Below are 21,692 nucleotides of genomic sequence, written 5' to 3'. Positions count from 1 at the left end.
ATTCTATAGTTTACACATTTTAAAGAAAACACCTCCTTAAAAGCATTTACAGTATCTCATTCTGAAAGAGAAAATGTTTAACAGGAGGGATTGGGGGGGGGGTGTAATGTTCCTTCCAAGCATGCCACAACTCCAATACAAAAAAAAAAAAGTCTGTAAGAAGAAAATGTTTTCTCTTCATTAGAATCTTTTTGCTTCTTTGCAGGCCTTAAAACCTCTTAATTCAAGGAACCAGGACAGAGAGAGACACAAGGACCTCAGTTTCAGGTTATTATAGAATCTTGAGCAAAGACCATTCCCCTGACTCAGTTTGCAGCTTTAGCAGATGCTTAACTAGAGGAACTAGAGGGTGGGTGGGTGGGTGGGTGGGTGGGTTGTGTGTGTGTGAGAGAGGAATTTCAAGCAAAAGAAAAGAAAAAAGCACAAATACTCTGAGATGACTTAGATTAAGGACTTACCTTTTCAAAATGGAGTAAATCTATTAACTATTTGCTTTCCCTATCTAGATGTACCGAAAGTTGAAACTATCACAATACCGGTAGAGCCTGTTTGATTTTACCGTCTACGGCTCCCCTCCCACTTTCCAACTTAACACTGTAACGACATGCAACCTCCATGCTTTGATTTACTGCCACTTCCTTCCCTCCCACTTTGCTCTGTTTATCACTGAGCACGACAGAGTTCTGAAGAACTCTGAAAGCTTACACAGCACTGTGACCTCTGAGCTGGTTAATGAAGGCATTACACAAACATGAATATGCACATTTTCCTACTGGAACTTTTCTTCTGGCTAAGATGGCTACCTCTGCTGTTCCACTGCCATTTCTCCTAACATATTAGCCAGTTCAATCATTTTAAAAGAAACCTGTTTCTTAATCTGTATATCACAAAAGAATGTGGCATGGGGGTTCCAAGACAATGTTCCTAGTGCAATTATTTTTTTAAAATATCCTCTAGTCACTCCTTCATGGCAAGTGAAGATATTCCCCTAGTTCTTCAACAAACGAGATAAAAATTCTATCACCATGAACACATGGAATCTCATCTAATTTTGTACTTTATCAGGACCAGACCTAGTTAGCACTTGGATGGGAGGCCACTATGAGTAGTGGTGTCAGGAAAAAAGTACTGCTTGAAAACTCTAGGGAGCTATGCCTGCCAATAAAAATTGACCGCACTGGGCTAAATGGAGGGTCCAAATAACATCAAGCAATTTCCTGTGTTCCTCAACAGAAATTCAGAATTACAACAGACAGTCTGGCAACTGTAGGTTTTTAATCTAAAGCTGACAATCTTAACAGGAATGGTTTTGGACTTCAGCACATTTCACATTTATTATGGTAATCTTTTCAATCATTCACAGTTCACATTTATTACAGCAACACTTTTCAGTAAAAAAAAAAGTAGAGTGAAAGACCAGGGGCATCTTAACAACTAACATTTATTATTGCACAACCTTTCTTAAAGAACATCTGATGCTGTTGTCAACTAATTCTGTGCCAATTTTTTTGGCAAGTTTTTTAATCTTTGAAGGATCACAGGACTCTGTTACCTTTGCCGCAATGGACGAACACAGCTACTTCTTTGAAAACAATTTAGTCACTTATTATTACATTCTGCAAGGCAGGTTAGATAAATTCATGACTGATGTGTTTAGTTATGACACCCATATTCAGAAGCAGTATGCCTCTTAGTATCAGCAGCTGGGGAACCAAAAGTGAGATTGAACTATTACCTTCCTTTCCTGCTTGTGGAGGGACGTGGTGGCACTGCGGGCTAAACCGCAGAAGCCTCTCTGCTGCAGGGTCAGAAGACCAAGCAGTCGTAAGGTCGAATCCACGCGACGCAGTGAGCATCCGTCGCTTGTCCTAGTTCCCGCCAACCTAGCGGTTCGAAACATGCAAATGCAAGTAGATAAATAGGGACCACCTCGGTGGGAAGGTAACAGCGTTCCGTGTCTAAGTCACACTGGCCAGATGACCACGGAAGATTGTCTTCGGACAAAACGCTGGCTCTATGGCTTGGAAACGGGGATGAGCACTGCCCCCTAGAGTCGAACACGACTGGACAAAAATTGTCAAGGGGAACCTTTACCTTTACCCTGCTTGTGGACTTCTCTCAGACATCAAGTTGGCCAACGCAGGAAGCTGAACAACATGGAGCACTGGTTAGATGCAAAGCAAGCAGGCCATATACAGCTTGCCACCTCAGAAGTCTACCTAAACCTTGTCCTCTCCAGTTGTGCTGACAGGGTAATTCCCAACGCAAGTGGCTGTCAGAATCTGGGAATTATATGTTAGTAACCTAAAATATTTGTAAAACTTTATTCTAGTGCATTTTTTCGATGCAAACTGGGCACAATGCAGCTTACAAATAGCAAATAAAAACATTCAGCCAGATCATATTGAGGGCATCATGCTGATGATGAAAGCTGTCAGAGATATACAGCATGAGAGTTGAATTTAGGACTTCCTAGCTCAGTCTTTTAGGCACAACATTACTCTACCTCTTCAGTCACTTAAGACAAAGATTATTGCAGATTAAGAGAATTAAACAGAGAAACCTCCGTTGTCTCTTGCTGGTGGCAGTATCCTCATTTCCTAAAAGGTCCTATCCAAAAAGCTATGTGGATAAAACACAAGAAACCCTGGACTAGCAGGTTTTTACTCCAGCTAATGAAGGGAAGGCAAAGAGGAAGCACTTTGTATCTCCGCCCTATTATTAGCTTCTTCCTTGTACTGCTCCGAAAGGCAGCACTTATTCCTTCTGCTGAGACAGGAAGCGAACTCGGGACAAAGAGCAACTGGCACCCCCTGTGAGGGAAGGTGATGGGGAATGAGTCTTTCCGGGTGAGAAGCTCAAGTCCTGAGATGATAAAACAGTCACTTCAACACGTTCAGAAGTACAAAAAGTGTTAGGTTAAAAGCACAGCGCACTTTCTGGTCAAAGCTGCCACTCTAGAATCATTCTGCAGGGACACTTCGCAACTCCTGCACATAGAAAATAGTGTGCAGCCATGTTTATTTTGTCAGTGTCCACATCCATATTCAAGCCTTTTGCACCATGCATATCGCCCGGAGAGTGCTTGTAGCGCTATGGGGCGGTATATAAGTCCAATAAATAAATAAATAAATAAATAAATAAATAAATAAATAAAATGAAAACCAAGCACATTCAAGATCTGATGCTGCAAGCCAGAATACGCACATCCTTCAAATTATTATCTACGACCAAGCATTTTAACAGGTGAACGTAGTGCAATTCAACAAAGAACTCCATCCTTGGAGTTTAAAAGATCTGGGCTTTTAAAACCAGCTTGGTCACAAACTCACCAAAGAGCCTTGGTGAAGTCACACTCTCACTGCCTCTGCTCTTGAACTGTGTAATGAAAATAGCAATATTTAGTATTTAGCTGTTCTTTTTTTCTATCTCAGAAGCCTTCCCAAAAGCAATGTAAAGTCGACCAGTACTGTTACCCCCTTTTTTTAAAAAAAAAAAGCCCTCCCAGTGATTTGTCATTTTTTATTCCCATCTCAATTTTATTTCACCATAGAATTCAAAGCAACCAAAAATGAGGGACAAAGTTGTCAAGGGACCCATTCAGGCACTGACTGAATACTGTAGACCTGTGTACTTTCAGGAAACTTGTTGCATAATGAATCTTCCAAGACCCATTTACAGGAAAGTGACATCTGAACTCAGGCCAACATGGATCATAGTCAATCCTCTTGTCTAGCTTTCTCTCAGCTATTTGCAGATGTATCAGACAAACCACAACTCCCATCACCCAAGGACGAATGGCAGGATGATGAACATTGTAGTGCTACACTTAAGAGAGCATCAAGTTGGGGAAAGCAATTGTAATCACACAAAAAAAAAGCCCAGAAAAAGAGGCAATGGTGTGATCCAATGACCCCAAAGGATTACTGGGAGAAAGCATGAGGAAGGAATACAGCACAAGGGCCACATAAGCTGCTGCATAATAATAATTATAAAAGGCCACGCCATTTTGCCTGGAAGGGAACTGCCTCCCATAATAAAGATTGTTTCCATTCCATAGATCTGGACTGTTCAGAATGAAACAGGGCAAAAATAAAAATAAAGCTACAACCAGTTGTAATTTGATTTAAGCCTCTTCCTGTTAAGTCATTTGCAGGGATTCTACCCCTGAGCAAGAATGAAAAAAAGGGGCGATGGATTTTGACACATTCTATCCTTGTGCCCAGTTCACTTCTAATTAAGAAATGAATTTCTGGAGCTTAGGAATTTAAAATATTTTCCCAACCCTTCTTTTGATGAATACACCCATGTGTTCTGGAGTCAGAAAAGGAAGCCACAGGATTTCTCTATTAGAGAAAGTCCCTTGTTAAAACACGTAGCTAAATGCACCAAACATCTGACAGTGAATAACTGAGCACTTCCCTCTTTTTCCTTTAGCATAAGCCCTCATCATCAAAGTGACAAAGAATTCCATTCAGAAAAAAAATCAGTATAAAACTGGTTACTATAAAATGTGAACTGTTACCACCTTTTCTTACAAACTACTCTCCTCCTACAAGACAAATATGTTCCCAAACCTGGAAATGTACAATCCAGGCTCAAGATGTCCCACCCTTTTAATTTTTTAAGAGGACTGTTGGTGTTCCTCGACAATGCTAACCCTCTAGTCACCTCCCACCCCACCTTGACCAGAAAGAGCTCTTTCCCAAACGTATCTGGCAAAAAGGAAAAGAAAAAAAGAAGACAAAAATGCTGTTCTATTTAAATACAAGTTTTTGTGGACCTTCCCCCACTTCTTCAGACATCTTCTACCCTTTCAGTGTCTGCTGAGCTAATAAAGTGTGCACTCAAGGAACCTGGGAGAAAACCGAAATTTCAGAAAAAGCATGAGAAGCTCAGATGAAACACAATACATATCAGGCCGTTTTTGTGCAATTACTATTTTCCACTCTTTTCCCCTCTAGTCTGGGTGGTAAGATAACTAACATATGCCTGGGGCAGAACAACCAAAGCAGGGCAAAAAAGCAAGGCGGACAAACCAAAAGGCAGCAAGAATTCGGAATTTAAAACCCAAAACCCGAGATCTAAATCGGAGTTCCCAATACAAAGGCGAGTTGAGGAATTAGAGGTTTATTTGCCCTCCCGTCTTTACAAAGGATGAGCATGTAAGGCTGAAGAGCCGGGCACTGCAAAAGGCGGTGGGGGGTGGGGAACGGCAGCCGGCCAACACGGGTGCCCCCCTCCAAAATAAGGGGTTGGGTGTGGGAAGCGAGGGATGCCCCTACTTCTTTCTCTCTCTCTCCAGTTCATCAAAAGGCCCAAATCCAGGTATTCCAGGAAAAGGAGGGCGGAGAGAGAACTGGAAGCCGCCGCCGCCGGTAGCACATGGAAGCAAAAAAAAAAAAAAATTAGGAGGAAATGCCTTTTTTTTTCTCCTTTCGGCCCCCTCCCTTCTCGATGGGGTTTGGGTATTCCCTCTCCGCCACCCACCCCCGCAGCCCTGGCCCGCAACCGGCCAGGATAGCTGGCAGGCAGGCAGGCAGGCAGGCCCCGGTCCGCCTGCTCCAAGGACACGTGTCCCAGAGGAGGGAGAGCGGAAGGAAGGCAGGAAAGTAGGCAGGCAGGCAAGGAGGGCAAAGGGAGGCAGCCGGGCCCATGTGGCGCCTTGCGAGCGCGCGGAAGAGAGAGGATGGGAAAGGCGGGCGAGCAGGGGGGGGGGGGAGAGAGAGAAAGGCCGGCCGGATTCTTTCGTGCCCCCCTCCCTTCCCTCCCCTCCCCCCCCGCACGCCTCCTACCCGATCTGACCCGCCAAGCACGTGGGGCTGGCCCGGATCGCAGAGGCTGACGCCGATCCCGAGGGCCGGCGCGGCAGCAGGCAAGAAGCGGGCGGGAGCCAGGAGGAGGAGGAGGAGGAGCCGCGCCAAGGCCAACCCAGCCGCCGCGAGCGGCCCAGGGCAGGGCAGGGCAAGGCCGGGCCCAGAGCGACAGGAAGCGAGGCTGCAAGAGGCGAGCACGTGGGCGCCGGCAGAGACCGGCGGCGGGCTTCGGGCCTAACCAAAAATAAGGGGGGGGGGAAAGGAGGAGGAGGGAGCAGGACTGGGGGCGGGGAGATGATGGTCGGGCATTGGCTGATGAGCAGCCCCATGTGGGGGGGGAGAGAAACGCCCCCCAACCACCCACCCCAGGAGGGGCTCCGGCCTCCCTCCCTCCCGTCGCGGGCGGCTGCTTGCAAAAGAGAGGCCGCGCTGCCCGGGACGGGGGGGGGGAAGAAAAATCTCGAGGAGCCCCGGGGTTTTTTTCCCCACCCAAGGTCGGGAAATGGGGGGGGGGGGGAAATCCCTCGATTTCACCGGAGGTTCCTCTCGCGGAACTGGCCCCGGATCGGCGGAACTGTGTCGTTTTAAACGGAGCCAAGGGCGTGGGAGGGGGAGAAGCGTTCAGGAGGAGCATGGAGCTCTCCCCGGTCCTATGCGGGCGGGTGCCGCAGCCCTCTCGGTTTCAAACATAAGGCTGGGGGGGGGGGAGAGAGAGAGACGCTCCTGGATCCACCAACTCCGGCTGTACAGCACTTCGGTTCCACAGCACATCTGTGGTTGCACCGAGAGAAAGTTTCACTGCGTTCCACACCTTTTATCAGAGAAGGTTTCACTGCATTCCACATCTTCTATCGGTTCTCGGCCAAATTTCCCGCTGCCCCCCCCCCCCCGGTTACTCAAAAGCTACCGTATAAAATATTATTTCTGAAGACGGGCAGGTACCAGAAATAACAGTTTGACCTAACTTTTGAGGAACAGAGGTGAAGGAAGAAATGTGGATAAGAACTACTCAGGTGGGAATTTTTACAAATGGCGAGGACACGCTCCAAGAATGCACAGGCACATTTAGTAACTTCTGACATATGCAAAGGAGGGCAGGCACAACCTCCCTGGGGACTCCATATAGTTGGAAAGAGTCCTGCCCACCCATGCCAATTACAGAACTGCCCTAAGTCACTTTGGTGAAAAAAAAATGTTTTGCATATAACTTCAAATATTTTTGCACATGCAACAGAATACAGTACTCCCTGCCACCTGATTCATGTTAATAAGCCGGGTAGAGATTTTAACCTATAGGATATAGCAGAGCACAAAAGGGGGCTAAATTCTATGTTAAGCCCTGAAAGCAGGGCATAGGGAACTGAACCGCCCATTCCTACTGCCCAGGAGCCAAGTGTGGAAAAATTGCCCAATATCAAACTGTTGCAGAAGCTACTTGTGTCATCTGTATTTGTTCCTGCTCATTTCCAGAACCGGCTACCTCGAGTCTCTCTACTAAGAGAAATGTGGGTTAGAGATCAAATAAAGATGTATCTTCCAGAGTTAAACGGCAGTTACCTTACAGACAACAGTTTATGTTTATACCTGGGGGAAGGGAACAGGATCGGACTCCAGAAACAGTCTGAAGACTTTAGATGTAAACAACCAAACTGAGGTAGAACAATATAATCTCTACCAAGAAATAAGAATGGTCCAAGTTACTGAATGTTTAATAAAGGCTGGAGGATTGGGAGGATGCAGCACATACTATGAGACACAGATAGTCTTTCTCTGAAATGTTGGGATCTTTGGGGTTTTATCTCATACGCATCAGCCAAGAAATAAAAATGATCAGAATCAAAGGCCACTAAATTACATAGGAAAAGTTCTGGGCCCTATTAATACTGGATCAGATGCCATTAATACTTTTAAGTGTTCACTGATGTGACTGGCTGCAGGGTCCTGACTTCACATCTCATGCAAGAAGGCAGCAAAGACATTCGAGATAACATGTCTTCCGTTCTGTGCTCCACAGATAAGCAGGGAGGGGACAGACAAGGTCCCACTGAAATAATGAGTGAGCCGTTCAAATGAGAATGATTTTTGGTAACTGATGTTGTTAAATTTCAAATACTTTCAAGCATTTAGTACAAAGCTTTCGTTTTCACAGAATTGGGTTTGCAGCTTACGGGTCAAATTCTGAATCCTTGTTTTGCTCCATAAATGTTTGGGAAAAAGATATTTGGGGCACTGAAGATGTTGTTGTAGAAGTAACTGCTGGCATAAATGGTGACAAAGTCACACTGAAAAGAGTGGAAGGTTAAATTTCAAGCCTCAGGTTCTCACGAGACCTTGATGGCCAGAAAGAAAGCCCTTTGGTTTCAAGCACTGTTTCATGAGACAGGATTAATGATATTTCCATGCCATCAAGTCAATTCCATTTTAAGGCAGTATTTCCCAAGATTTTCTAAGTTCAGTATAAAATGATCGAAGGCAGTTCACCAGTCCCTTCTTTCTGGTGGCACTGCGGGAACAAGCAGCTTACCCAAGGCTGCACAAGCTGGCTTTCAAGGCACAGTGGAAAATGAAACCTCCATCCCCTGACCACATGCTCCGACCTACTGAGCTATCTTCTAATGTTTTAAACAGACCATGATTCAAGCATGTTAAAGAAACATTGCACCATGGATATTTACAGGGGGAAAGTAATCGTAGCTCATGCTAAAAGCACTGCCCCCTGAGAGTTTTGTGTGCTGTTTATTTTACTTGCCTCTTGGACAGATTTTGTACTTCAATTTAGCATTCCATGGATACTAATGGGGTTGGGAGACTGTTCTTGTACACCTGGATTACTAACCGATTAAAGAATAGAAGGCACAAAATAGGAATTGATAGCTAGTTTTCTCAACAGAGGGATGTAAACAATGGAGCGCCCAAAGGATCTGTATTAGAACCAGGCACTCGTAAACGTACGTATTCATACATGATTTGGAGATTAGGAGCAGTGATGTGGCCATGTACGCTGATTATACCAGCTTATTTATTAGAACAACGGTTTGTGGAAAGCTCCAAACTGATCTCTATGAAATGTCTTTTAAAAGAGTAAATTAAGTTCAATATCTGAAAGTGTATCACGTCCTTAAAATCTGTGGTTGCCCTTTTCTGACCTTTTGAGACATATTCTAGCCCCTTCTGCTGAAAAAGGCCAATGTATGCCTCAAAAAGGTGCAGAAAAGGATAACCGCAATGGATCAAAGAACTGAAGAACCTCCATGTGACTGGTCACATTTGAGGCACTTTATCTTAGAAAAGAGCAAGAGATGTGACAGAAGTATAAAATTATGCATAGAGTGGAGAAAATGAATAGTTTTAAAAAAATACTATGGCTAATAGTATTTTTACGGTCATCAGTGGAAAAACTTAAGGTCATCAGTGGAAATTGGATAATGAGAAATTAGGGGCAGATAAAAGGCAGCATATCTTGACATAGCACATAGAAAGTGGAATTTATTACCAAAAGAAGTAGGGGTGGCTATGAATTAGATGTCTTCAAACTTAGGGTGATCCAATACATGATCTGGTTATGTGTTATCCATTATGCCTCTGTATACGTACCAGTTACAGGGGAACATAAGCTGAAGCCATTACATCTGGCTCGTGGGCTTCCCAAAATAACTGGTCAGCCAATGTGTAAACAAAATGATGGCCTGAGTAAATCTGAGCTCTAATCCTACAAGGACTTTTAAATGTTTTAAAATAAAGATATATAGCTGCCATACAAAGACAACTGTTGGGCCAAAGCAATATTGATACCTGCATGGGTTAGGGAAGGTTCTGAAAGATTCCAAACTTTCCCTGGAAGAAATCTGTATATGATATTACTGAGGATGTGTCTGCTTGTAACCCTGAGTGCAGAAGGTGGCAGAACAAGATGGCAGAAGTGAATGCAAAAAAAAAAAAAAAAAAAAAAAAAAAGGTCCTGGGCCCTAAAAACCCATTGCCACGTCTGAAGAAACAAGCTACCATCCCCTGGAATGTACACATGGTCAAACTTGTTAGTTCTCAAGGTGCTGCAAGGGGGGGGGTTATTACAACAGTTCTTAAGGTGATGCAAGATGGGTTTTCATGACACCTTCACAAACAGGGAGGCTCCACTCCTCGTATTGCAACCTTTGTGTGTCGTGAACAGAAGAAACGCGGCAGGAAAAAAGGCCGTGCCCTTCTGGAGGGCTCAGCAACCTTAAAAGGATTTCCTTGGGACTGGAAGAAGAATTAAAAAAAACCAACACTCGAGATTCAAGAGGCTGGAACCTGGGCTTTCTCCCTCTTCCCAACCCAGGGGCGCGGCCCTTCGACGCGTGGTGGCTGCGAAAGGGAGGCCCTCGGCCGGCCTGTTATGGACCCCGAGGCGGGCTTGCGGTGGGTGGCCACGAGTTTCCCGGAGGGCGTAGGGAGGGCGAGAATGAGGGGAAAATAAGAGAGAGAGGCCCTCGGGCAGCCCCGATCGGGGGCTGGGCCCACGTTCATCTCGTCCGCCCCTCCCTGGGTCGGCCTAGGAGAGAGGGAGAGAAAGGGAGGCCCAAGCCCGGCCTCGCCTTCGCTCTCGGCCTTTTGAGGAAGAGGAGGAGGAATGAGGAAGGCTCGGCCGGGGCCTGCTTGCCTGCCTGCCTTCCCCTCCTCCGCCTCCATCCCACATGGGGCGGTGAGGGAAGGCGGAGGGGGAAGGGAGTCCGAGGGAGCAATGGCGGCCGAAACCCGGCCCGGGCGCGACGAGGTGAGGCGAGGGAGCAGCTGAGGGGAAATCTCCGCCGCCGCCGCCGCCGGGAGGAGGAGGAGGAGACCGGCCAGGCTCCGCCCCCTCTTTCTCTCCCTCTCCCTCACAACGGCGGCGGTGGCGGCCGACACTCTCTCTCTCTCTTTCTGGCGCGCGTGCTCTCCCTCCCTCCCTCCTTCCCCCCTCCCTCCCGCTTTTCCCAGCCGCCGCCCTCCCGCCCCCCCCCCCCCGCCCGGCTTCCACGGTTACCTTCAGTCTCCTTCAGTCCGGGGAGCGGGGCCCGACGCAGCCGCAGCGCAGCCCAGCACGACCATTTCCGGAGCCGCTCCGAAAGGAGTAGGCGGGGCCGGAGGGAGGAGAAAGGGGGCGGGAGGGGGTGGGGGATTGAGGGGAGGTGGGAGGAGGTCCGGTCACGGGGCGAGGGAGAAAGGGAAGAGGAAGGGGCGGGGCTCGGCTCGGCTGAAGCCACCCTGGGCCGGGGAGGGAAAGGGTGACTCGGTGGGAAGGGGGGGTGGGTTGTTGTCCCGTGACACGTGACCCTCCGGCCTGCTTCTCAATGGGCGGGAAATAGGAAAGGGCGGGTCAGGTGACCGTTCCTCAGGCTTTCGCTTGAAAGAGACAGAAAAGGGAAAGACGCGGTGTGAGGGGGGAGGGGGGGAAAGCGAGGGAAAGGACCCACGCCTCTTCGGCCCACGTGACCTACCACGAGGCCGCCCGCTCTGTCGTCACACGGCGCTGAGGAACTTCCGCTTCCGGTCTGGACGGGGGAAAAAGCGTCGTCGGCGTCAGGAGGGCGGATGTCCTGAAATCGGGTTGACACGTGTTGGTGGGAGAGGAAAGGGCGCCTCAGGCCCGGAAGGAAGGAACGAAGGCGGGAGGACGGCACTGGCGCGGTCCTTCCGGGATGAAAAGCCTCCCCCCCTCAGCCCTGATCCCAAGGAAGGAAGGAGGGGAAACACCCCCCCCAAAAAAAACCGCCTAAAGTTCAAATTGCCCGGCTAGCGGGTAGAACAAGGGGGAATGGAAGTCGCTGTTCCGCCCCCCCACCCACCCAAAGAGTCATGGCGGGGCCCCCCCAGGCGTGTTCCTGAAGGGGAGCTGAGCGCGGGTTAGAAGCAGTGGGTGGGGGGGTCCTTAAATGCCTCGCCCCTCGTGCCCTTGGGCTGGGAATTTGGCACTCCGCCTCGAGGGTAGGCGGTCGCCCCTGAATGAACCCCGATTCCCCTCTTCCCCCCCCCCATCTCGCCCTTTTGGCAATCGGGCTTCCTAATTTTGTGGATGGAGGCAGGAGAGATAGAAGGCGGCCACACAGAGACCCAGCCATCCTCATCCAAAAAGCAGGGATAGATTTTGGTTAACTCATTAATCGTAAACAGCCAATCAAAGCCAAATTGATTTCAAATTATTATCTTGCTTGGTGAGTTTTCCCAAGCCGCCTTTGTGGTCCAGGTGGATGATGTCTAAAGCCCATCAGTCCATGGGCTCGGTGGTGTTGAGGTGGCTTTTTCTGGGTATCCTAAACCCCAAGTAACCCCTTGACTTCAGAGGAGGTTTAGCTCGCCTCGTGTATATGCAGAGCCCATGGTTTTCAAGATGTGAACAAAGGAATGTTAAGCACAGACTCAAAGGACAAAACAGCTGAACAAAAATTTATGAAGAGGTTCAGCTCTCATCTACTGAGTCTTTGAATCAGGTTGACTGTTTTCTACACCACACGTTAATTAGCGTAACAGTTGTTTTTCCGTGTGAAGTCGTTTCTAACTTTCCATGGTGACCCTATGTACAAAATGTACTGTCCTTTCAACAGACCTGCTCAGCTCTTGCAAAAACTCAGGCTGGTGGCTTCTTTTAGGGAGCCAGTCCATCTCTGGTTTTCCTCTTTTCTTGCTGCCTTCCTCCTTTCTCAGCATTATGTTATTTTCCAGACAATACTATCGTCTTCTCATGGTGTGCCCAAAGTTGGACAGCCTCAGTTTCAACATTTTTGTCTCCAGAGACGGTTTAGGCTTGATTTGATCTAGGATCCACTTGTTCATTTTTCTGACAGTCCAGGGTGTCCCACAAAGCTGTCTTCCAGCACCATGTTTCAAATAAATTGTGTTTTTTTTCCTGCAAGCTTTCATAACTGCCCACCTTTCACACCCAAACATGGTGATCAGGAATATAAGAGTGTGGATGATTTTGGACTTGGTCTCCAGTGGTACATCCTTACACTTGTGGATCTTTTCTAATTCCATCATTAATGCCCTTCCAAGTCTCAGTCTTCTGATTTCTTGGCTACAGCCTTCCTTTGAACTGATGACAGTATGGCCTATGGTGAGTGTCGTTGTAGTATACAAACAGTTGAAAAAAGGGCTTCAGTCAAAACTTTGCTAGTCTTTAAAGAGCCGCTCTTCTAAGATCTGGAGGACCACAGTTCTCTCACCCTTGCTTTCAGCCATCAGAAGATCACCTAGGTTAAATCTAATTGTTGACCAGTGAATCAGTAGCACTTGCAACTAGATTTACTCAAGCTAGAACTAACAGTTGGACTGGGCCTTAATTTTTTTGCTGCAACAAACTTTAATGGGCCCATGTCCCTGGAAGTTACCCTACAGGAGACTTCAGAAGCATCCATTAGTCCAAAATAAGGCAGCAAGAACTATCCAGTTTTACCTGTTCCAGAAGAGGAGGAAGAATTAATAACTTCTGAACATAGGCGGCCACTTGAGACACAGTACAGGATAGGATGAAGTTTGGTCTTACCCAGCATGGTGGTGTTCCCCAGTCCTTGTTCCTTCCTACTGTGAGCTGCTAGAAGTAATGTTATTTCCTTATACTTTATGTTACTCTCCATCTTTGTGGTTCCATGCGACTTTCCAAAAATGACTTCTTTCTGAATTGATTGCTTCTCATCCCACCTCTCTCTCCAGACCTGATCTTACAGTGGTCTTTTTGTTAAAACATCTCTTTCACCCAACAGGTCATTTTGTGCTGAGATTCCGCCTAGAATTTTGCCATACCCGACACCTCTGTCTAGTGCCATCTTACAGCCCAGCTGATGTAATCTGAGCCTGGGCCTTTTCATGATTTTAAGGGCAAGGGACACAGTAAGGCTCACGAATTGGTTGGTTTCTTTATCTCTCAGCAGATCTAGCCCAACCATTAGCTTGAGTGATGTGGCTGTCATGAAGTGGTGACATGGTAAATATTGGATTTTTTAAATTGTAATTTTGCCACAAGGGATGGAGAGAAATGTGTGCGATCTTCTGCCTCCTGTGCCAAAACAATCTGACTGGCTTTAGCGACTATGCTACGAAGATAGGAGGGAGCATTTTTGCTGATACCCCTCAGGCAGCAGAAATACCTTGGGCTGATTCTGTACCACAAGATCAGATTACATAAATATGACATGCAGCAACATCTCCATGTCAAGAGTTTGGCTGAATATCAGGAAAAGCTTCTTAACTGTTAGAGCAGTACGGCAATGAAACCAATGACCTCAGAAGGTGGGGAGCACTCCAACGCTGGAAGCATTCCAGAGAAAATTGGACAAGCTGTCAGACCTGCTTTGATTTGGATCCTGCCTTGAGCAGGGGATTGGACTTGATGGCCTTATAGGCCCCTTCCAAGTCTTCTGTGATTCTATGAACATCAACCAAACTAACTGAAAGGTGATGCTGTCCTCAGACACAATGATAGCCTTTCCAACTGGTATTGTCCAGATGTTTTTGAATATACCACCAAACAGCCTGGCCTCCACAGCTAATGGTCAGGTTTTTAAAAAAGAAGCATCTGGACAATACCAGAAGTGAAGCCAAAGTGGACTTGTTGTGAAGCCTTAGGGAACTCTTTACAGGCAGGAAGCATGGAGGAAATTTTGGACTTTCGCTGAGTAATGCTGTGCATCCTCATTTTGTACAGTTACTTTGCTTTTGTTCAGACCGAGCAGCAGATGAACCCAGCTGAGCAGCATATCATTCAAGAGCACATTACTGTCAGCAGAGAAGATAATGGCTTGCTGTAGATGATGCTGCAACATACAATTAAAAAGCCACTCCACACTGCCTCACTCGCAAATTGAGCATGACTATGTGAATCATCTCTGACCCTTATTTCCTGGGTGACGTGCCTGTTCACCAACGAATAGTCAAGTTAGAAAGGAGCCCTGCTCTTTTCTATGGCACTGACTCAGCAGGCCCTGTTTTCTCAGACTCAGAATTGCTCCCACACTGCTTCTTCAACAACTGGCCATCATCCAGGAAAGAAAGCTGACCCCATCCTCCACAGTGCCTTTTCTGTTCCCTTTGCAAGGTTGCTCCCAACTCTGCGTATCTCCCTCCTTGTTATTTCCTACATGTATGGTTTATTGCGCTTGCAGTTATATCAACAAGTGTCTGCTGGCGCTCTGGACATAGTCAGTTCTCTCCAAAGATCTTTGAGGCCTTTGTTGTTTAGAGCCTCTTGCTGCCAACATCTTGCTCATATTTTCTTTCCAGTTGGCACCACCCTCGGCCCTGCTCAATGTCAGCAGATTCCTCGGCTGTACTCAGAGTGGTAGGTGTGCGGTGCTGTGCAAGAGCAGAAAGCAAAATCCTCCCGTCTCGATTTTAGCTTTTAAAACAAGTTTGCAACTATTAAAATTGATGATAAGAGCCCAGGACTAATTAAGATCCCGGTCCAACAATCCTGCACTTATTGACTTACAGCAAAGTCCCACCGAGATTGGTGGAATTTCCATATGGGTGTCTGGGTGAAAGAATCCAACCGAAGGCATCCTCATCTAGAGCCAAACATTTTTTTAAATACCTCTCATGCTACAGTTCCTCCTTATTGCCTCCTGTGTCAATGTCAATATTTTATTTATTTATTTATTTATTTATTGAATTTATATGCCGCCCACTCTACCCAGAGGTCTCTGGGCGGCTTTTACCTGGAGAATAAGAGGCCCAGAACAATATGTACGTCATCCCCCAAATAAAATCATAAGATTGGCTCAGCTGAATGGACAACAGGTATTTTAACCATTTTCTTATTTTTTTTAAAAAGAGGGGGCTGATGAACTCTTACAAGCAGGTGAGATGGAGCAAATAAGATTTCTAGTAGCTAAAACTCAGTACCCTAAAATTCCTGACCAGCAGAAACTGAGTTTTGGATAAATTAACAGAGTTGTATGTAGGCATCCTTCAGTCTCAAGAGACTATGGTAACATGCTCTGAATAGAGGTTTTTTGAACAACGTCTCGTGTGGTTGAAGGCCAATTCGAGAGTGACCAACCCTTCCACACTGAAGACAAATACAATCCGTCCCCTGTCCAGCTCCCCGATTTGGCTGGTTTGGGACTGCCTCTTTGCCTCGGCCTGCTGAACAAGTGTCTCTTCAAATTGGGAGAGGCCATGCTGTATATTGTCTCCCTGCTTATTTAGCTTATATGCAGAATACATCATGCAAAAAACACAACTGGATGAATCCCAAGCCGGAATTAAGACTGCCGGAAGAAATATCAACAACCTCAGATGCAAATGATAACACTTTGATGGCAGAAAGTGAGGATGAATCAAAGAAACTTGTAATGAGGGCAAAACAGGAGAGTGCAAAAAAATGGTCTGAAGCTCAACATCAAAAAAACTAAGATTATGGCCACTGGTCTCATCACCTCTTGGCAAATAGAAGGGGAGGCAGTGGCAGATTTTACTTTCTTGGGCTGCCATTCTCACGACATGCCCAAGCCAACATAGACATCACTGTTTCAGTAATGTATACATGCTAACAATTCCAGCTCATTCTAGGACTACTCTATTTGGAACTTTGTCCTGCTAGGTGATGCCAAAAATGTGTTGGAGATAACACATATGGAATGTGTTCAGCTTCCTCTCCTACCGCGCACAAAGGGTCCGGGACTCACTGCAGTACAGGAGTCTACTCAGGACAGAGGTGTCACTTTTCAAAAAACAACATGCACTACTAAAAGTGTTCTTGATAGCTCCTCCATCCGACATCTCTAGGTACTGCTGTTTGAAAAGCCTGGATAGATGTTGGCTTCAAAGCAAAGAATTTCTAAGCGCTGGCACAGGGAACCTTCCTACACTCAGTTTAGAAAAAAAAGGTCAAATATCTCAAAATACAACAGCATTTCCTGATACATGATATGTTTCCTATACTCAGGTTTGAGGATCAGAAGCAATGGAGGCATCGTATCTAGCCAAAAGGCAGAGATGGGAACTACAGTTGGTCTGATTTGCTTTCCAAGCCCTGTGATGCAGAAACATCCATATGTGTCATTCATAGAAACCACATTCTGTATGACTTCTCAACACAGTGATGCCAGTCTTTGTGTGGTTAGCAACAGATGACTGTTGTGTGACCTCTAAATGAATACAGTGTATCTTTTCAATTTAAAAAAATGCTTCAGTTGATAAGACACCTGACGTTGATGCAAAGATACACACAAGTTCAGGAGGGCAATTTGTAATCCAACACCGTCCGGAAGACCACAGATCACCTACCCCCTGCTGTAGCAGGTTAAAAAGCCACAACAGAGCAAAGAATGGTCATCTACTACAGCGGTTCCCAACCTTGAGAAACCCAGGTGTCCTTGGACCACAACTCCCAAAAAGCCCAGCCCATAAAGCTACTGTTGAAGGTTCTTTGAAGTGCAGTCCAACAACATGTGGGTTACCCAAAGATGGGTAATCCCATTCAGCCTACTGTAGGTGCACGGGTTTATTGAATCCTGAAGCAGAGACAAAGATCCAATTGAAAGAAATCCAAACACAGGTGAAAATGAAGCACTGCATGGGAAAAAAGGAAAGGCTTCAGGGTTGTCTCTATTCTATCCTCGTCCTTTTGTCTACAAAATAAAACAAGCCACATTTAATTGGAAGTCGATTTATTTTCTTCAGACGAAACTCTCTTTTTTTGTAACAAAAAAGTCACAATGCCATGCCCCACCCCTTCCTCCCACCCCCCACCCCCACCCCCAAACCATCACAGCAATTCAGACATCGTAGTTGGGATTTTTCCGCAGAATAACAAAGCCTTCCAGAATGGGCGTAACCGGTATATGTTCCTCCGTGGCCAACTCTGCCCGTTCACCGTGGGCCAACAGCACCGGTGTCGTGTGCGTCTGGAAACCTGTGATAGTCTTTGGCTTGCCAGCCTGACCTACCACATCCACAGCCTGAAAGGGAAGCCAGACATTAGGCACCTCTCTGTGTCCAGGCTCCCTCCCTTCCAATCCAGGGCCTTCCTACCACTGACAGAGTCTTTAGAGGAGGTAGAAGTGTGTCACATTCAAAGCTTGGAAATGTCATTGTCGAGCAATAACTTCCAGAATCCTATTATCCCAGCACGCAGGCTTTGGGATCCTGTGAGCTGTAGTACTACACAAAGAAGCCTCTCCAACCTTTATCCGTATCACCCTTCTCCACCGAGGCCACCAGCTCAGAAGCCCAACCTCCCCTCCGATCCCTCCAGGAAGCAGGGCCCTCCCTGGCCTCTATTCCCAAGGTCTCTTACCTGCCCTACTCTCACCGATACCGGCAGTGGACGCAGCTCATCATCAAAGGTCACGAGCATGCGTGGCTGCATGGCAGCCACAAGGCCATACAGCACGTAGTGGGATTTCCCCAGGATGACTAGAAGAAAAGGGATGACAAGAGTCACACCCAGTGGAACCAGAATCCCACTTGAGAGCCCTGGGTCACCACCTCAGGCTAGAAGGTTGAGAAGAAATGGCTTTGTTTGCAGGACACAACGATCACCTCTCTTAACCACCACTTTAAACACATAATAACAGGCAACTGAAAAATCTTCTACTCTTACGGACTGAAGGGAGCGCCTCCAAACTTTAGGTAGGGAACCAGAATACAACACAGGTGTGGTTTTCTTCAGTCCGGCCATCCCTGCTCCATCAGAGAGACAGAACAGGATACACTTCTCATGCAGAAATCACGTGATCTGCACTTTGGCACGTGGCACTTTTTCCTGGGCCAGGAGCCCATGTTCAATGGCTCCAAGGAGCGTGTTGTCCATGCCCAGCCATCCCTATCTAAGGACAGAACACGAAGCAGCATCCGGAGGTTGAGGTCTAGACACAGACAAGCAATGTCAGGTCAGTGCCACCCTCCCTTTCCAACCTGGTCTCTCTCTCCACCCTGGAGTTCTGCTGACTCTCAAGACAGTGCTGCCCAACAATGTGAAGACGATGGAAGGATACTGGGGAAAGTAGAACTCAGACTTTATGGTACTGAGGACTGCCCTAATCACCACCACCACCACCTTGGAACTACAGAGCTGGAAGGGACCCCATGGCTCATCCAGTCCAGACCCTGACAAGGAGGCACACTGGGGGAATCGAACTCCCAACGTCTGGCTTCACAGTCATTGCCTAAGCCACTGGATCTCTACTGCAGGGGTGGGAAACTAGCCCTAGCTAATGAAGTCAATGGTGCAGGGATGGTGGAAGTTTTATTCAAACAACTGGGAGGGCCATGAGCTGTTCCCTTTCTGCCCTGGGAAGAAACAGTTCCGGAACATGAGTGTAGTGTTCACCCTTGTTATGCAATAAGTTATGTATTATTCATGAGTGATATGTTAATGTGGTTAAGAGGCAGGGCCAAAAGAGATGTTAAAAGGCAGAGCCTGAGAGAGGAGGAGTTAGTTGAGTTCAGTCTGTGTCGGGAATCAGAGAGAGGAGGAGGGGCCTGAGGAGTGATTAGTCGGAGAGTAAACTGTGATAATAATTATAGAAGGTTAATATTGAAGCTTGATGAAACTTGAAGATGGTGCTTATGAATTGTTCCAGAAACCAACTGTAATCAATAAACCTGTTCTATTAAAAAGTCAGTACTGAACGGACCTTCATCTTTCCTAAGTAAAGTAAGTTGATACGGAGGTCAACTGGTTGGCAGCGAGTCAAGAGGTATTTTGGTTTGCCTTTGTGAGCTCTGCGTTTAGTGAGACCAACAGGGGCCACGAGGGCGAACGCCACAATGACATGCAATTCCGACTATCAAAAGAGGTGAAAGCTGTCTTTCGCGCATAGGCCTTGCACCATTTCCGGATGGTGCTCTGCCTCCAGCTGCAAGCACATACAATTCAAAAGCTTCTGCGGGTTGGAACTCCCTGCCTGGCTCCGGGGGGGGGGCAGTACTTACTATTACGCACATCCAGGAAGGAGACTAGCACAGTCAAGAGGCCAGCCACAGCCACCTGGCTCATGAGCTGCCGGTCACTGTGGTAAGGGCAGAGGGTGAGTGTCCCTTTCCCAAGGTGTGTCAGACCCTGCGAAAGAAAAAGGGTAACCTTATTGGTGGCACAAGAACCCAGGGCTGGGGTCCCTCAGCCAATACACAGGCAATGCAGTCTACCATGGAAAGCACACAGGAGTGTGGGTTTGGCAGGAGCAGAACTGGTAGAATTTCCTTTTTATATACTATAATTCCCACGTATCCTGCACTCCGCGTGAGCAAAGGACCTCAGCGGGTGCAGAATTCTGGGAGTTACTGTATAAAAAAGGAGCTCCCTCTAATCAAGATTCCGATCTTACAATTGCCATCAGTCCAGTGAAAAAGACCAATACAGGCTGGCAGAAAAGGTGGTGGTTTATGAACGTGGGATATTGTGCTTCTGCATTCATGATTCAAAATACCAGGAAACAGCCCAATACAGTTGTACAAGACTGTCCTGGGGTTGCCAGCAGGGAAAAGGATGCAGAGCTTTACTCAGCCTGAACACTGACAACACCAAGGGCAGCAGTCAAAAGATGGTCTATAGGATCCCCTTTAAAAAGTCCAACGGATTATCTCTGGTCAGACAGCAATGCTCTGCAGCTTTTTTCTTGCTTCTAAATCTTCCACCATTCAATGTCTCTATCCGTTGTCCTGATTCCTTTTTTCAAATTTATTTTTCACAACGTTGCACTCTTTTTGCCTTGCACCCAGTTTTATATACTGCTGTAGCATTAACACGTGCTGCTGGAACTTACTTTGGTTTTTATTACGTACTCTCTTTGAGATGTTTGCATTTTACATCTTTAACAGTCTCTGGTAATGAACTCTGATTATCGGGCATTCTTAAAGTCCAGTGAGAAAGTAACATTTTTAAAAAATAAAATGTAAACCACTTTCAATTTTTTGTGTTATCTTTTTTTCTCTCCAAGCCCCAAATATGAAGGCAACCAACAGTTCTCCTACTCATTGCCCTTTTCTATCCAGATTCCTAGCTTCATACTATTAAGGATCTGGGAGGCTAGATGACCCAATCCCATGATTCATGTGAGTCCGACTGGAAGCCAAAAATAAATAAATAAAAATGGATGGAGCGGCACAAGGTTTCCAGTACTGAAAGCAAGGGCTTCTGCAGGGTTCCCATCTGCTCCCAACCACCAGCAAAATAAAAATAAAATAAAATGTAGAATTAGGTGCAAAAGAATTCACCAACATCCTCTTATTTACCTAAGTTATAAAACTCACATACTTCCTGGGTGCAGAATTTGTTTCTGACTGCTTTCACTTTAATATAAGCCTCCTCAATCAATGACATACAGTGGTACCTCGCAAGACGATTACCCCGCAAAACAGTTTTTTTGCTAGATGTTGACTTTTTGCAATCGCTATAGCAATTCACAAAATGGTTTTTCCTATGGGGGATTTCGCTGGACGATGATTTGGTCCGTGCTTCGCAGACTGTTTTTTCGCAAGACGATAATTTTTACAGCTGATCGGCGGCTTCGCAAAATGGCTTCCCTATGGGCGATCTTTGCACAACGGGTGTTTTTGGGACAGATGCTTCCCAAGACAGTGATTTAAACAGCTGATCGCCTCTTCGCAAAATGGCTTCCCTATGGGCGATTTTCGCTGGACTACAACTATTTCCCCCCATTGGAATGCATTAAACGGGTTTCAATGCATTCGAATGGGGAAACGCTTTTCGCTAGACGGTATTTTCACAAGATAGCGATTTCAATGGAACGGATTAACTTTGACTAGCGAGGCACCACTGTAATGTTAATACTTGAAAACTTCAGGTTCTGTCCGATCATACGTGTGCCTTTGCCTTTTCTTCAACCACCAGAGACAAGGGTTGACATTCTCACAGAGGTTACTATGAGTCAGATGTTCCATGCTGAGTCATTAAGAGAC

At 46.5% G+C, this 21,692-nt stretch overlaps 2 protein-coding genes across 20 annotated transcripts in view; both read right to left on the bottom strand.

The window, feature by feature from the left end:
* The window catches only part of EIF4G1 (eukaryotic translation initiation factor 4 gamma 1), an 87,848-nt gene extending 76,908 nt beyond the window's left edge, over nucleotides 1–10,940 (bottom strand). For 10 of the 19 annotated variants that reach the window (XM_072996275.2, XM_072996279.2, XM_078389764.1 and 7 more), the window contains exon 1: nucleotides 10,819–10,919. The gene's annotated coding sequence lies outside the window, so the exon portion shown is untranslated. Of the gene's footprint in view, nucleotides 1–5,795; nucleotides 5,926–10,818 lie in introns of those variants that run through there. The other 9 variants (XM_072996276.2, XM_078389762.1, XM_078389768.1 and 6 more) reach the window with 4 other exon arrangements.
* Nucleotides 10,941–17,420: 6,480 nt separating this feature from the next.
* PSMD2 (proteasome 26S subunit ubiquitin receptor, non-ATPase 2) overlaps nucleotides 17,421–21,692 on the bottom strand; it is a 33,885-nt gene continuing 29,613 nt past the window's right edge. Inside the window, exons 19-21 of the mRNA XM_072996290.2 lie at nucleotides 19,707–19,833; nucleotides 18,067–18,185; nucleotides 17,421–17,728 (exon numbers count right to left, since the gene is read on the bottom strand). Coding sequence (XP_072852391.2) covers nucleotides 17,546–17,728; nucleotides 18,067–18,185; nucleotides 19,707–19,833 — 429 coding nt within the window. The 3' untranslated portion in view covers nucleotides 17,421–17,545. The remainder of the gene's footprint in view (nucleotides 17,729–18,066; nucleotides 18,186–19,706; nucleotides 19,834–21,692) is intronic.

Source organism: Pogona vitticeps, chromosome 3, assembly GCF_051106095.1.
Source record: "Pogona vitticeps strain Pit_001003342236 chromosome 3, PviZW2.1, whole genome shotgun sequence".
Taxonomy (NCBI): Eukaryota; Metazoa; Chordata; class Lepidosauria; order Squamata; family Agamidae; genus Pogona; species Pogona vitticeps.
This window is presented reverse-complemented; position numbering and strand designations above follow the sequence as displayed.